General features: G+C 36.6%; 1 protein-coding gene across 3 annotated transcripts in view; it reads left to right on the top strand.

Moving 5' to 3' along the window:
• Nucleotides 1–16,125, top strand: part of LOC121996478 — a 28,295-nt gene extending 12,170 nt beyond the window's left edge. For 2 of the 3 annotated variants that reach the window (XM_042550466.1, XM_042550467.1), the window contains exon 2: nucleotides 6,647–16,125. In XM_042550466.1, coding sequence (XP_042406400.1) covers nucleotides 10,407–12,038 — 1,632 coding nt within the window. In that variant the 5' untranslated portion in view covers nucleotides 6,647–10,406 and the 3' untranslated portion in view covers nucleotides 12,039–16,125. Of the gene's footprint in view, nucleotides 1–991; nucleotides 3,314–6,646 lie in introns of those variants that run through there. The other variant, XR_006116089.1, reaches the window with a different exon arrangement.
• Nucleotides 16,126–17,635: the final 1,510 nt, after the last annotated feature.

Raw genomic sequence — 17,635 nt, 5'->3', positions numbered from 1 at the left:
TGATTCCAACCAGAGTGTAGAATAGCTGAAGAGTATGTATTGACTATAGGAAGTTGAATCATGCTACAACGAAGGATCGTTTTCCACTACCTTTCATTGATCAGATGTTAGAGAGGTTAGCATCAAAGGCACACTATTGCTTCTTGGATGGCTACTCAGGGTATTTTCAGATCTATATAGCACCAGAGGATCAAGAGAAGACTATCTTCACATGCCATTTAGGGACATTTGCTTATAGACGAATGCCATTTGGAATTTGTAATGCTCTAGGGACCTTCCAGCGATGCATGGTAAGCATTTTTGCCAATTTTTTTGAGCATTGCATGGAAGTGTTTACGGATGATTTTACCATTTATGGTTCGTTATTTGATGCATGTCTAGATAGTTTTTCTTAAGTTTTGCATCAGTGTGTAGAGATTGCCCTAGTGTTAAATTTTAAAAAATGTCATTTCATGATTGAGCATGACATAGTTCTAGGTCACATAATTTTCCATTAAGGGCATTGAAATAAATCTTGCTAAGATCAATGTTATTTCTTCTTTATCTTACCCCGCATACGTGTGAGAGGTTCAATCTTTTCTTGGTCATGTGGGATTTTACAGGTGATTTATTTGAGAATTTAGTGCGATTGGCCTTCCACTTTTACACTTGTTGTAGAAGGATGTAGAGCTCATGTTTGATAAAAAAAATGCAAGGATTCCTTTGACTGACTCAAGGAGGTCATTACCTCTACTCCTATCATGTGTGCTCTAGATTGGACATTACCTTTTGAGCTAATATGTGATGCTTCTAATTTTGGAGTAGGAGCAGTTTTGGCTCAGAGAATTGACGAAGTGTCTCATGTCATGTGCTACGCATCAAAGACCCTAGATTTTGCTCAAGCCAATTACATGACAACGGAAAAAGAACTTTTGGCTATTGTTTTTTTCTTTGGATAAATTTCGAACTTATTTGTTGTATTCTCATGTGATTGTTTTTTCTAATCATGCAGCTCTTAAGTTCCTTCTTAAGAAGTAGACATAAAGCCTAGATTGATTCGATGGATACTTCTACTGCAAGAATTTGACATTGAGATACGCAATAGGAGTAGGAAGGAGAACTTGGTGGTAGACTATTTAAACAGGATCGAGAGAGAGGTGGACTCCATACCGATTATTGGTTCATTTCCTAATGTGCAGCTTTACTAGCTACAAGGTAATACGCCATGATATGCCAACCTCGTTAATTATTTGGTTGCTCATGTCTTTCCTACATGTTTTCCACGAGTTCAGTGTGATAAATTGAAAAGCAATGCAAAATATTATGTGTGGGATGACCCTTGTTGAAATTTTGTAGTGACTAAGTAGTTAGGAGGTGTGTTCTTGATGATGAGTTCTGGTCTGTACTTTCCTTTTGACATTCACTTGCTTATGGAGGACACTTTGGTCCTCAATGTACAACTAAGAAGGTGTTAGACTCGGGTTTATATCGGCCTGCTTTGTTTCATGATGATTTTGAGTTTCATAAGACTTGTGAACATTGTCAGCGGATGGGAAACATAGGACGTAAGCATGAGATGCCCCTACAACCCATTTTGTTTTGTGAGATTTTTGATGTATGGGGTATTGATTTTGTGGGGTTTTTTCCTATTTCATTTGGATTTGTTTATATCTTATTAGTTGTTGATTATATGTCAAAATGGGTGGAGGTCATCCCTACCGGGATTCACGATTCTTCTATGGTTGTGAGTTTTGCCAGGTCTCACCTATTCTCTAGGTTTGGGTAGCTAGGGTGATCATCAGTGATCAAGGATCCCACTTTTGCAACAAACACATGAAAGCGCTTATGAGCAAGTACAATGTTATAAACAAAGTGTCAACTCCTTATCATCCACAGACAAATGGGCAAACTAAAATTTCAAATAGGGAGATAAAGCAAATTCTTGAGAAGATTGTGAGTTCGGATTAGAAGGATTTGAGCAAAAGACTTGATACTTTATGGGCCTATCAGAATGCTTACAAGACCTTGATAGGGATGTCTCCATACCAGATTATTTTTGGTAAGACTTGCCATTTACCAGTGGAGGTGGAGCATCGAGCATATTAGGCAATAAAGGCTTGCAATATGAACTTGGAAGAAGCTGGATGTGAGAGGAAGTTGCAATTGAATGAACTTGAGGAGCTCATATTAGTGGCCTATGAGAGCTCTCGGTTCTACAAGGAGAAAACCAAGGTTTTTAATGACAAGCATATTTTAAGGAAAGAGTTTCATGTCTTGGTGAAGCGGTGGCAGGCATGAGGAGGGTGAATTGCCTACAAAATAAAATTACCCCTTCTCATTCTTTTAACTTAGATTAGTAGGCACAAATACATTAAACATAAAAATGAATAACTAAAATAAAGAAGTAAGAAGGCCAAAAAATAACTTGGTTACAATCTACGTGCTTGTTAATCCAAGACTCTAAAAGTGCTTCACTGGAATTCTCCTTCGTTGCAGGTGGAGAAGCCTCTTATAGAAATTGATAACTCAAAAGAAAGACTAGGAAATAGTACAAGACTTGTTGTTCAAGTTGTTGAATATTTCCTATCTCCAAGGGTTTTTTTATAGTTTCTGAAAAATCTTATCTGAGGGTGGAAGACGCCTTCAAGAGGGTTCAAAGCGCCTTCAATTGGTTAAGTTTTATCGCAGAAGATAAAATTTTATCTTCGGCTAACGGCTATGGAAGGCGCCTTCTATAGCTTAGAAGACGCCTTCAACACTGTTCAATAAAGGCGCCTTCCAAACCATGGAAGGCGCCTTCCAAGAGGTAGATCAGCTTCCTTTGCTGATCTTTCTTTGCTTGGGTGATGCTCCGGCTAACCGGAGTTGAGCTCACCCGAACCCAACTCCGACCTTCTCCTCGAGCAACCTTCCTCCCCGACTTCTCGTCCCTCAGACCGTCGTGTGTGCCCTTCTCATCCATCGGTGTACTCTTCCGTAGCACCTTATCCCTCGGATGCACCGAATCCGTGAGCTCCCTTCCTGTGCTATCCTTCTCATTAGCTGCATCTTCTGCTCAACTTCTTATATTTCTAAACTCCTGCACACTTAGACACGGGGATCAAATACACATGACCTACTTAACTTGGTTGACCACATCAAAATTATTATGGGGTACTTACAATCTTCCCCTTTTTGATGCGCATCAACCTAAGTTAAGTTAGTGTTAAAAAGTAATCAAATAGCATAGTAAATTGCAATTCAATGAATTAACTAAGTTAATAAATTTGCAAAATAAGTACTAGGATAAAAATTATCCTAACTCTCTTTTAATCCCGCTTAACTTTTACTTATTTCTTCCTCTTTGATCACATAAAAAAATAAGAAAAATAACATAAAACCTTAGAAAATTTTGAAATAATTTTCTAGGGATACATAAAAAAATTTATCAATCAGCTAATATTTTTTAGAAATAAATTTTAAATATATTATATTTTTAATAATTAATCTTCTATTTTGGAATTTTTTTAAAAAAAAATTAGTTTTTTGTTTCAAAAATTCCTAAATTTTTTTGTTGAATTTAGACAGAAAGATGTTATTAATCTAACTGAAATGATTTATTATAATAAATTAACTAATTTTTAAAATAAATTTTTAAAAAATATTTTTTCCAACTAAAAAATTTTTGCTAATTTTCTTAGATGTGTAAAACACATTCTTTAATGGAAAAAAAGTTTTGAAAATTATGTTTTCTTGAATTTTTAATATTAAAAATTATATTTTGGAAAATAATTTGTAATAATCAGATAATATTTGAAAAAAGTTAAGAATTTTTAGTAAGATAGAGAATGCCATGATTTGTCACAAAAAAAATAAAAGTTTTCAAAAGACTTTAGAAAAATATTTTTAATTTTAAGAGTACCGTTTTTATTAATAAATTTACAGAAGATAACTTAACAGTTAAAAAATTTTAAAAATAACTTACAGAAAAAATTTTAATTTTAAAAATTAATAAATTATATTTTATCACAAAAAATAAAATTTTTTAAAAATAAATCTGTATAATAATTTTAAATTTTAAAATATATATTTTGTTGATAATTTCATAGAAAATAACTCAACAGTTTTTTTTTTAAAATTCATTAACAGACATATTGCTGTTCTATAAGTATAAAAATTTTGAATAAGATATTCGAACCAAAAAATTTTCTTGAAAAATATTTTTCTAATTAAATTAATTTCTATGCTAATAATTCAAAAAATTTGGGATTTTAATCTAAAAAAGATTTTGGAACCCAATATAGATTTCTACCTATTGGATTTATCAAAAATTTTGAAGGTATATAATTTGTAGAGATTTTCCTAATTTGTCCTTAGTGATTTCTGACATACAGTTAATTCTACCATAATTTTTAAATTCTGATTTTTGAAACATATTCAAATTCAAACATGCATAGTCATTTACTAGTTTTCCTATTTGTGCTTTCAATTTTTTATTTTCTACCCTTAGATTATCATACATTTTTAAGGGGCATGAATTAGCTAAGGTTATTTTTATCTTAGCATTTTCTTTTTCTAGTTTTACTATATTATTAGAAAGCACCTTGATAAATTGAAATGACTTTTCAGGAGGTAAGGCACGTACCTTACTTACCTCGTGGTCTGATGTTCCCCTTTCATTGCAGTTTTTTATGAGGATCTTCTCCTTCATCGATGTTCATCTCTGAGTTACTTTCATTTTCTCTTTGGTGGTCCACCAATAGAGCTAGTTCGGCATATTCTTCAACTTCTGACTCTAATGATGACTCACCCCATGTTTCTTTTAAGTTTTTGTACCTTGATTTGGTTGTCTCTTTCTTCGTCTCCTTCATCTTCGACTTAGGGTAATCATCCTTGATGTGCCCTTCTTTATTGTAGTTGTCGCATCAAACCTTCCTCTTGCTCTGAGAATGTTTCTTAGCCATTAGGGCCGCTTCATCTTCATCGATTGACGCTTTAGAGTCTAGATCGTCTGTTCTTGCCTTCAGGGCGCCTTTTTCAATTATACACATCTAAATTCGTGAAGTTCTAAGGTGATAAATAAACTCTCTAAAAAACTTACCTCTAGATCTTTTGAAATATAATAGGAGTATACTATAGATGTCCATTCTTGTGTTCTAGGAAAAGCATTTAACGTGTACCTTAAAGAATCTCGGTTTGTTATCTGTTCTCCAAGATTCATAAGTCTGGTGATTAAGTCCTTTAGCTTGGCATGCAGTTGTTCTACTGACACTCCTTCTTTCAGCTGAAGGTTGGTAAGTTGGTTCTAGAGCAGATCCCATTTTACGAGCTTGGCTTTGGACGTACCTTCGTGTAGCTTCAGGAACTTCTCTCAAAGTTCCTTTGTAGATTCTTAGGCATCTATTCTGCTAACTTCCTACGGAGGTAGTACGCTTAGCAGATGGAATTTAGCTCGTCCATTTGCTACGAAGTCTGGTTGCTCCTTCTTCATCCACATATATTTTTCCTCTTGTTCTCCTTGTTGGTCTTTAGGGACTATAAAACTATATTTAATTATCAAAAGAATTTCAAATTAGTTTTAAAAAATACCTCCATTCATTTTTTCCATAACACAAATTCTCCCTCAAACTTCAACGGGTAGATGCTCGGTCCTTCCATCGTTTCGGTGCTTCAGTTAGTGGTTAGTCTTTCTCAAGCGTTCTAGCTCTGATACCACTTGTTGGTGCAGTGGGGGCGAGCAAGAGGGGGTGAATTACCTACAAAATAAAATTATCCCTTCTCATTCTTTCAACTTAGATTAATAGGCACAAATAAATTAAATACAAAAATGAACAACTAAAAGAAAGAAGTAAGAAGACCAAAAATTAACTTAGTTACAACATAGGTGGTTGTTAATCCAAGGCTCTGAAAGTGCTCTACTAGAATTCTCCTTCGTTGCATGCGGAGAAACCTCTTATAGAAATTGACAGCTCAAAAGAAAGACTAGGAAATAGTACAAGACTTTTTGTTCAAGTTGTTGAATATTTCCTAGCTCCGGAGGTTTTTTTATAGCTTCTGAAAAATCTTATCCCAGGGTGGAAGACGCCTTCAAGAGGGTTCAAGGCACCTTCAATCAATTAAGTTTTATCATCGAAGATAAAGCTTTATTTTCGGCTAACGGCTAGGGAAGACGCCTTCGACACTGTTCATTGAAGGTGTCTTCCAAGAGGCAGATCAACTTCCTTAGCTGATCTTTCTTTGCTTGGGTGATGCTCTGGCTAATTGGAGTTGAGCTCTCCCGAACCCAACTCTGACCTTCTCCTCAAGCAGCCTTCCTCCTCGGCTTCTTGTCTCTCGAACTGTCGTGCGCATTCTTCTCGTTCGTCGATGTACTCTTCTGTAGTACCTCATCCCTTGGATGCACCGAATCGGCTCCCTTCCCCTGTCATCCTTCTCGCTAGCTGCGTCTTCCGCTTGACTTTTTTTTGTTCCTAAGCTCCTGCACACTTAGACACAAGGATCAAATATACAAGACCTATCTTAACTTGGTTGACCAAATCAAAACTACCACGGGGTACTTACATCATGTAAGTGGTAAGGTCTTATTGTATAATTCTCGACTCAAATTGATACGAGGTAAGTTGAGATCTAGATGGGAAGGTCTTTTTTGTATCACTAACGTTTTCCTTATGGTGTTGTTGAGATATAGGAGTTCCCGACAGGAAGCATTTTCAAGGTGAATGAACACCATCTTAAGGCATTCCATGAAGGAGTTGAGGAGACATTCAAGGAGAAGATGAGCTTTCAAGATGCAACTACCCAACTTGAAAGGGGAGTGTGTTCTTTTTCATTTCTTATTTCCTTTCTTTCCCATTTTTACATATGCATGTTTGCTCGACTTTAGGTCGTTTAGTTTACTTAGTTTCAATTTTGTGTGGTTGAATAAGAATCTCCTTGTGTGCTTCCTAGTAATGTTTTTAGAGTTGTAAAAGTTTCTTAAATTCGATTGTCAAGTACTAGATCATTTGGCATGAGTGGATAATCTACTTGCATATTTTCGGTTAGTAAGGTGATGGATCTTGTTTTGAACGATTGAGTTTGATGATCATGAATACCTAGTGAGGACACTACTTCAAGCCTACATTTTATCTTCTTGTTGTGGGTTATGCATTTACAACATGGAAAGTCTAGAATTTGAATTTGTTTTGCTTCTATTTGAAATTACAATAACATATACATGCATGTAGTTTTGGTTAAGGTGGATAGCCAGAAGCCTTAGCTGGGTAAACTGATGAATAGCCAGAAGTCAGTATACTCGATAAAGGACTTTTATGTCTAGACGTTGGGAGATAGCTATACAGGATTGGTATACAAAAGCACCTACTGCAAACCTTGAGTACCTTGACCTTGCAAACTCAAAACCTACCACTAAGGAACTAGCTCATAATTTAGCAGTCATATTTGATAGGTTAAGTCTGTCAAACAGAGTGAATCTCAAAAACTTTAAGCAAATCCAGGAGGAAGTCGAGCTGTTAAGGGAAGAAAATCGTAAGCTAGTAAAAGAAATCAAAACTTTGACTAAAGAAGTCATACAGGATAGATCTGTAACAGAAAAACAGCTTGAAAAAATAACTGTACAAATCACTGAAAAACATAAGCAGGAAGCTAGACAAGTTGTGTCCCTTTTTGAACAACTAAAAAGGAAACTTGATCTAGTAGAAGCTTCATTACAGAAGATAGGGGCTTGGGCCTCTTCATGAGCTACATAAATACACAGAGTACAAGCTCTTACAGGGAAGCCCTTCAAGCAACCGAAGCCATAGAAGCGCCTGCTCTCGGATTCTATAGACCTGCAGATCACAAAGGAGCAATTAGTGGAACAATCGCCTCAATTAAGCAGGCCAACACTCAGATCCAACTATTAGTCACAATATTTGAGAAGCTTGAAAATTTGGAAGATCGAATTCGAAGAATTGAAGAAAGGACAAAAGTGAGCCAAGAGGTAAATCTACCAGAAGCTATTGTTCAAGAATTATCTAATAAAATCAAAGGCTTATCTCTTAAAGAAAAGGCAAGTGAAGGACAAGGGAAGCTGCTAGTATTTAAAGACCCTTATAAGCTTTTTCAAGAATAGAAGAAAAGATGACTACCAGAGCAGATCCTCCAGTAGCTACAAACTCAAGAACAAATACCGAAGGAGTATCTCTCTTTGAAGATCAAGTACGAAACTATAGGCAAAATCAAAGAAGAAGATATATGGCTGGAAGGGCATTGCAAAGGATGGCACGAAGAATAACAGGCAGAGAACCTTATGAATACACTCTTGAACAGCAATTAGATCCTCAGGTACAATTAAGACAATCTATGCAGGAGAGAGCTGCCTTAGTACCTGCTGAAGTTCTTTACCATTCCAGAAGGGATGATGCGCACCACAGTGTGTATGTACACAGATCGGAAGAAGCTATTCTAGTTACAACCAATCAAATTGACAGATCTTTTATTCAAGAAGAGAGTTTTCATCAACTTCAAAGAAGCAGAATGAGATTCATCCATATGGGAATCATACAAGTTAGAGTCCAAATTCTTCACCGACAAGAAGAAGGAACTTTATTATTAGTGGTATTTCGTGACAACAGATGGCGGGGAGATCAAGCAATATTTGCTGCGATGGAAATTGATCTCACACACGGAAGCCAATTAGTGTACGTAATCCCTGATACAATGCTAACTATATCTGATTTTTATCAAAATATACAGATATCTATTTTAGCAAGGGGATACGAAGGCTGGCGCAATGGTGAAGCTAATATCTTGATTACACGAGGGATGGTTGGACGATTATCCAACACACCAAATGTTGGATTTGCATATGAAGTCCAAAATGTTGTTGATTATCTTGCCAGCCATGGAGTTAGAGCTTTACCTGGAAGACGATATAGCACAAGCGAATTTATGGGGCAAAATTGGATCATTCGACCCTCTACTATAAATATCCCACTTCAACCCACGGAGGTAACCACTAATACTCTTATTGATGGCAGAATTTCAATGCAATTTGAAAATTATCAGACAGCAAGGACAGCAATGCAACCAGAATACAATAATGCGGATCAAGAAATTGATAATGATGAAGAAAGAATGCATTTAGTAGCCGTCCTCGTTTCTGAACAAGATCATCTAGTTGCGGAACCTGAGGAAGTCCTTTATATTAAAAAGGGAAGTATAACTGCACAAACTCCAAGGAGAGCATCAAAGGGTGCAGCAGGATATGATTTAGCCATTGACAAAGATTATGTTATTTCACCACGAGGGCAAGAATTATTAAGCACAGGAATAAGTATACAAGTTCCTGAAGGTACTTATGCAAGGATTGCAGCCCGATCAAGTTATGCATTTCAAGGACTGATTATAGGAGCTGGCGTTGTTGATTCAGACTTCAGAGGTGAAGTAAAAATTATTGTATATAATTTCTCTGACAACACTTTATTTCTCAAAGCAGGAGAAGCTGTGGCACAACTTATTCTTGAATGTTATAAAACTCCTATGGTAATGCCTGTCCGTGAACTAAATATGACCTCTAGAGGGGAAAGAGGTTTTGTCTCAACCACTCCTGATAAGGAACAACGTATAAAGATACAGAAAAACGAAGAAATGAGTTATTACAAGCAAGGAACCAAAAGCAGCAAATGACCTTGGACAACAAAAGATCCTCCATAACTTCAAAACAGTATAGGCAGGAGATTTTTAATGAAGGCTTGAAATATTTTACACCTGACAATATTTGGGATCTACTTCAACCACACTCTTCTACTTCAGTCGAAGAGCCGGAGTATGTTGACTTCCTGGATAAACATCATTTTCTATGTACCAACCCTGAAGACGAAGAAACTCCTGACGATGATTATATACAATACCTGCAGTACTTAATGTTGGCACCAGGTACTTCGGTTACTAATTCTGCTGATGATTTTACCAATCCTTTCGCAGCAGTAGGTGGTGGGAAGGAAACGGAGTTGTTCCTTGCTGCAGGACAAGAAATAGAAGAAACTTGGCTCATGGACTACCCACAATTACAACAATTGTCTGAGCAAATTTATTCTCAAGAGGCTGTTTCTCAGTACTGACCTCCTATTGATACTACAATGAACCCAGTCGGATATCCGCCAACCAGACCCAAACCGGAGCCAATAAGTGTTGCAAGGGAGCCATCTCAAGGTTATTAGGGTAAAGGACGTTTCAAAGCAACTGATGTTTCTGAATGGTGGAATTTACCATCAGCACAACAACAAACAGGGGCAATATTAACTCTCCCAACACAGTTAGGAAAAATCGAAGAAGTATTTTTACGATGGGAAGCTATTACAAAAAATGTTGTTGCTCTTCAAAATTTTGCAGATACTCAAGACAAAGCAGATTTTATTGAGAATCTATTGGGAGAATCTGAGCGATTAACATGGATACAATGGCGAATGACCTTCCCCAATGAATATGCTGAATTAGTCAGATCAGCAGATGGACGCAATGGTACGCAAAATTTAATATCTCAAATAAGACGTATTTTTATTCTTGAAGACCCATTCCAAGGATCCACTGAAATGCAAGATAGGGCGTACCGAGATCTTGAAAGATTAACTTGTTTACAAGTCAAAAATGTTATTCCTTTCATGAATGAATATATGAACTTGGCTGCAAAAACAGGACATTTATTCACAGGGCCTGAATTATCACAAAAATTTTGGCTAAAGCTACCCGGAGACTTGGGAAAGAGAATTAAGCAAGCCTTTGAGGAAATGTATCCAGGTAACACTATGGGGGTACACCCTCGCATTATTTTTGCATATAGATATTTAGAGGAGGAATACAAAAAGGCTGCCTTTAGCAGATCCTTGAAAGATTTGTCCTTCTGTAGTCAAATTCCTATACCAGGTTTCTATCAGGATTCAAAAAGAAGATATGGAGTCAGAAAATCAACAACCTATAAGGGCAAGCCTCACCAATCTCATGCCCGTATAGAAAAGAAGAAACACTTAATCCGAAATAAAAAGTGTAAATGTTTTCTTTGCGGAGAAGAAGGCCACTTTGCTCGAGATTTGCTTTATAAAAACACAAAAAGAGTTGCCATGTTTGAAGGATTGGAACTTCCTGAAGATTACGAAATAATGTCCGTGCAGGAAGGAGAAGAACAGTCAGATGCAATATATAGTATTTTTGAAGGGGAAGACAACCAGGTATTGTCTTTAGCAACAGAATACTTATGTGTTTTTATAGAGGCAAGAAATTGTTATATGATAGGGAAGCATGGAGGATGGCAACCAATGGTTAGAGTCACAAAGGAACAACATGATTGCACTCACATATGGTTAATCAATGATGATATTCCATATCCTTATGAGAAATGCCATTGCTGCAAAAGGGAGACTATGCGGAAGCATCGAGCACATTGCACTCTTTGCAAAATAACAACCTGTGGTATGTGCTCAGACAATTATTTTAATATGCAAATACCTGTACAACGTACAACATCTATTCCTTATAATCCTACAAGCCTAATTAAAGAGCAGCAAGTTTATATAGCCTGGGCAGAAGCTGAAATTACCAGGCTGCAACAGGAGGTTGAGACATCTCATGCAATGGCTGAACTCCAGATTAGTCAGATAAAAAGAGAATTCCAAAAGGTAAAGGAGGAATTTCTTATGCAAGCATCCGCAGACAGATTAGAAATTGATACTGAAATTGAAGAACTGAGGTTCAAAATAGATGCTCTAGAATTAGAAAATAGAGATTTGAAGAAATTACTGCACAATCAAAATGAAGAAGTAAATATGTTTATCACTGAAGGAAGGGAAAAGGTGTTTTCAGCTGAAGAAGCTTCTTTACCGAAGAAAAGAACAAATGGACTCTTCAATCTCGAAGTGGAAATCTATATTCCAGGTATCAAAGAATTTAAAGTTCATGCTATTCTTGATACAGGTGCAACCACATGCTGTATTGATCAGGGATCTATTCCAATTGAAGCCATTGAGGATAACACTTTCGTAGTAAATTTCAGTGGTATCAATTCTAAAACAACAGCCAACAAGAAGTTAAATATGGAAATATGAAGATTGGGGATCATTCTTTCCGCATACCCTACACATATGCTTTTCCCTTATCTATAGGAGGCAACATTACAATGATTCTTGGCTGTAACTTCATCAGATCCCTTTATGGCGGTATTCGTATTGAAGGCGATGAGGTAACATTTTATAAAAATATCACCACTATTAAAACTCATCAGAATATTGTTTCAACAGCAGCAATCGAAGAGCTTGACCTAGAAGAGGAGGAATACTATCAGATAAAGGAACAAGTTTGCACTTGGCAAGGTGAACCAAATATTAAAGGAATTATCAAGGAATTATCTGATACAGGCTACATTGGCAATGATCCTATGAAATACTGGTCAAAGAATCAAATCAAATGCACACTGGAAATCAAAAATCCAGATTTGATTATTGAGGATAGACCCTTAAAACATGTCACTCCTCAAATGCAGGATTCATTCAGAAGACATGTCCAGGCTCTCCTAGATTTAAAGGTTATTAGACCAAGCAAAAGCAAGCACCGCACCACAGCCATAATAGTCCATTCAGGAACCACTATAGATCCTGCAACCAAGAAGGAGATAAAAGGAAAAGAAAGAATGGTCTTCAATTACAAAAGGCTTAATGACAACACCCATAAAGACCAATATAGCTTGCCAGGGATCAATACCATCATCAAGCGAATTGGAGGAAGTAAGATCTATTCTAAATTTGATCTAAAGTCCGGATTTCATCAAGTAGCCATGGACCCAAGTTCTATTGAATGGACTGCCTTCTGGGTACCTGATGGATTGTATGAATGACTAGTAATGCCATTTGGGCTCAAAAATGCACCAGCCATTTTTCAGAGAAAAATGGACAATTGTTTTAAAGGTACGGAAGCATTTATAGCAGTTTATATTGATGACATACTTGTTTTTTCCAAAACAGAAGAAGAGCATAAGGAGCACCTCAAAACTATGCTTAAGATATGCAGAGCCAACGGGCTAATCCTAAGCCCTACAAAAATGAAAATTGGTAGTTCAAATATTGATTTTCTTGGGGCAACTATTGGGCAGGCAACTATTAAACTTCAACCTCATATAATCTCTAAGATCGCTGATTTTAATGAGCAGGAGCTTTCTACAACCAAGGGTCTTAGATCTTGGTTAGGCCTTCTAAATTATGCCAGGGGTTATATTCCCAACCTTGGGAAATTATTAAGTCCATTATATTCAAAGACAAGCCCTACTGGAGAAAAAAGGATGAACTCACAAGACCTAAAGCTAATCAGGAAGATCAAGAAGATAATCACTGAATTGCCAGATCTCTCAATTCCCCCAGAAACATGTTATATAATTATTGAAGCTGACGGTTGCATGGAAGGCTGGGGAGGAATATGCAAGTGGAAGATGAAAAAATATGATCCAGCATCAGAAGAAAAAGTATGCGCATATGCTAGCGGCAAATACTCCCCAGGATGATGAAGGATTTTTTACCTCACTCTTTGATTTTCTTTTCCATTCAAAGTTCTACAGTTCTACTTTTCTCTCATCATTCTTGCTTGATCTTATTTCATTGGAAGTGTTGGATTATTCTTGATGAGTTTCATTGTCCGAGGCGGCCAAAGTTCTCAGTGAGTGTCAACTTCTTAGAAAACTTGCCTTTGAGCCGGATTTTTTATTTCTGGATATGCATGTTCAAGCTATGTAATTGGTTCGAGAGAATGCTGGTGAATAGATTAAAGTTTATTGGAAAAGGTCGACAACTTACAGGGAATCGAGCAGGAAAAGGATCGTGATAGAGAAGCGAAGGCATCAGTTATTAGAGCTTATTGAAAAAAACAAACAGAGAAGACAAAAGTTCCAGTTGGGATCACAAGTAAACTGTTTAATGGCTGTAATTTGGAGGAAGTTTGCTGTTTTTTGTTTTTCTCTTCTTGGTTAAAGCTATTGGTGTCGTATTAACTGGAACTGCACAAACAATACCTAGCACATCATATGGAGGCTGATTAGCAACCTGGACTGTTTTGTGCCAATCCAATCTGCAATTCTCTGAATGGATTCAACCAAAATTCACAGAAAATTGTTGAGTTGAATTCTTGAGTTTCTTAATTGATGTTTATGTGTTGTTAGGGAGTTCAGAACAATGAGCTAATTGTGTTTACTTACTTTGGTCTATGCAAGGACTTCAGTTCTAAGTTGTGACAAATCAGAGGTGAAGCAAGGAAATTAAGGGCATTTTCAGAAAACATTTTTAGAGTGCTGCTGAAGAATGCATGAATTCTGTTGTTTAACTTGTTAAGCTTATCTTGCTGTTGTAGTTGCTTAGGGAACTGATCTATTAGTTTAAGGAAGCATAACATTTGTGAAGATATCATAACCTCTCCTCAATGGAGCATGCATACTTGGTAGACAATGGAACCATCCGTTATCTGGAATTGACAATGCAGGAGAATGCATTGTAAAAAAAAAACTTGAAGAACTGTTGTGTATCAAGTCTGTTTTGGAGGTTTCTAATCAGTAAGTAGTCCAAGTGAAATTGATGATCTTCCATTACTATTTGGTGTCCCAATCTTTTCAAGTCTTCCATGATTTTAAGTATGCAACTATAATGGATGAGAATTCCGAATTAGTTGGATTAAGTTGCTGAACGTATTGTGTAGTGAAGTCCTGGTTGCAGATGCTAAGATTGATGTTAGTAGGGAATTGGTGGTCTCCAGAACTCAACAGAACTTTAAGTTTCTGAAAAATCAGTTGTACGATTTTGGATGAAGAGTTAACTGATGCATGAGTATGGGTTAAGGAAAATATTGCTGTGAGTTCAGTGGTTTTTCACCCATACAATTAAAAGGAATAGCAAAGAGGTCAACTGGAGTTCTGAATCTGTACCAGCAAAATAAAATCTGTTTTAGTGCCAATTCTTTATGTGGAATTAATACCAGTAACAACTTGAATTCAAGTTTCCATCTATTCAGTGTTGAATGATATCCTTTTCCGAACTTAACTCTTCATGATCCAAGCTGAAATAATTTTGAATTCAGAATACTGAAACTCAAGTCTGAAGGGAAGAAAAAAACTGGAATTCAGAAATCAGTTGCATTGCTGGGATTATGTGGTATGAATTCTAAACTGGATTTTTGAATTTCTGAGGTGTATCATTTGGTGTTCCTTCTTTTCCAATGCCTCACCTGATTCAAACCCTGGACCTCTTAAAATCTAAATTCATGGAACTGATTTTCATTCATAATCAGTGAAGAGTCTAGGTGTGGCTCTTAAATTCTTAATTGTTACTTGGTGCTCACTTTTAGTCATCCGGCCATGAATCCAGAGCTGGCAACCCCAGTGACCTTGATCTCTGAATTTTCCAGATAACCTGCAGTGCAGGAAAAGCAGGAAAGGAGTCAGGGGGTAATAGAACTGTCATGAGTTGAAATTTGAGGAATTGTTGTAGAATGAATGGATTCTTCACCCATGCAATAAGAATGAAGTTCTCAAGCCATGCATGATTTAGCCTTAGATCTATTTGAATCTGAATTTCAGAGGTTGAACTCCAATTTTGGAGTTTTTTGGTTGTGTGGGTTCATTAGAAATAGTGACACGTTGAAGAGTATCAAGTTGAGAAGGTAGAGTACCAAGATCTTCGGATAGCTATCTGTTCAGAAGGAAACTTAACTAAATCTCTTGTTCTATCATTGGATAAATGGTGTTCCTTGTTTTTCAAGTGCTTATCAAATTGGTTACTCAACAGGATTATTGTTCCTAAACTTCCACTTCATTCGCTCTTCATCTTTGGCCTATTTTTCTTGTTCATCCTATTCTCCTTCTTAATTTTTAATAATCCTTTTGATTCATGCTATTTGTGTGTGCTATAGTGGTGGAGGATTAGAAAATGAGCAAATATATGGTAGCGAAGTGTTACGAGTTGCATTGAGTGGAACTCCAACTCCGTGCATGATTAGATGTGTGATAGTGACAGTAAACATTTAACCGTTGAGATGTTATCATTCGAGCTGTTGAAGTTACCTTGCTTGTTGATTAATGTAGGAAGTGAATCTGTAAATGTTTGATCTTTTTGATAGTCATGGATAATTACCTTTTCACTATTCTAAAGATATTGCTAAGGAGATGGATGTTGTTTGCTTTTGTGGTTTTGTTTACTTGCTCGAGACAAGCAAGAATAAGTGCGAGGATTTGATAATTGTCAAATATTGTATAAGATTTTGGCCTTATTTCAGTATTTTTAATCCACTCATATGCTCTTAAATGCATTTATTATGTGTTATATGAGTGAATTCATTATTTTTGGGCTGGATGAATTTAGGCTATAATTGTTGATAAATCTAAGGATGTGAATGTGAATTTTGCAACGAATTATTTGGAGTCGTTGATTTAGATATGATCCATTTATGGAGATATGATCAATCCTGGAAGTTCATTCTGATATGATTGATCTGGGCCATTTATTCTAATCTAGGATGATCTGAGTCGTTCATTCTGATCTAGTTATCCTAACTATCCATTAGAATCTGGTTAATCTAGACAATCAGACTATATTTCATCTCATTCCTTCATCTAGATCTTAGTCATTTCCAACCGTCAGATGAGATCTAAGAAGCTACAGTGAGTAGAAAACACTGTGGACAAAGCACAGTGCAATTGTCGCGATTTTTGGCCAAGAACGAAAAGCACGGAGAAGAAGGAGGATGATCGGTGATTTGAGCTGAGACCTTTTTCCCATCTCCGGCGATCTTGTTGCCATTAGAGTTCCGACCACAACCAACCAGAGTGAAGGGCTTTTCCTTCCATCTCCGGAGATTCCCGTAACCACGACCATCCGCCAGATCTAGTCGTCGCCACCATCCATCATATTCAGCGAGTGCTTGGGGGTTACCCAACTCGCTGGAGCCCTAATCCTAGACTCCCGTCCTAATTCAACATCGATTCTGATCCTGCAATATTATCGATTCCAACCAACCTCCTACACACGGATTCGCGATGATTCTATTCTTTCCGTCAGATCTGAGACAGCATGAGCTTGGGTAAACCGTAGTTCACTTTGTAGCGTGATTGATGATCTTGTTTGCTCATTTGATGGAGATTAGAGTTTTTGGTTGTGATTAGTGTAGAGGATTATTATTGCTGGTTTCTGTTTGATTGGATTCTGCTTCTGTTAATTAGTTATCAATTGATTTATTTCTATATTACAGTGTGATAAACACTTGTTAGACTAGGGAAGGAGACTTGTTAGAATTTGCAGTAGTTAGATTACATTAATAGTTTAGGATACTTGGTGCCCTATACGATGAATGTTAGCTAGCTTTTGTACCTTGCCTAGTTCGGTAACTACGTCGTTCAAAACCCTGTAAAACATGAAAAAAAGCCTAATATGAAATTAACCACATCATTAGTCTTTGTGAGACAACCCGAGTTCTTCCCTTTACTATGTTAGTTTAGAGGTGGTTCTAGGGATAAATTTGAGACCGTGTTGCAACAACACAATACACGCTATATCAGTCATCCCAAAATATAGATTTAGTATGTTCATCTAATCCTACTGAAGGTGCATATATACTAATTACATTAAGGGTGTGTTTGGTTCAAGTTATCATGTATAACCTTGGTTATGTGATTACC

The sequence above is a fragment of the Zingiber officinale genome, chromosome 6A, assembly GCF_018446385.1.
Source record: "Zingiber officinale cultivar Zhangliang chromosome 6A, Zo_v1.1, whole genome shotgun sequence".
Taxonomy (NCBI): Eukaryota; Viridiplantae; Streptophyta; class Magnoliopsida; order Zingiberales; family Zingiberaceae; genus Zingiber; species Zingiber officinale.
Note: the sequence above shows the minus strand (reverse complement) of the source record. Positions and strands in the feature narration are given on the sequence as shown.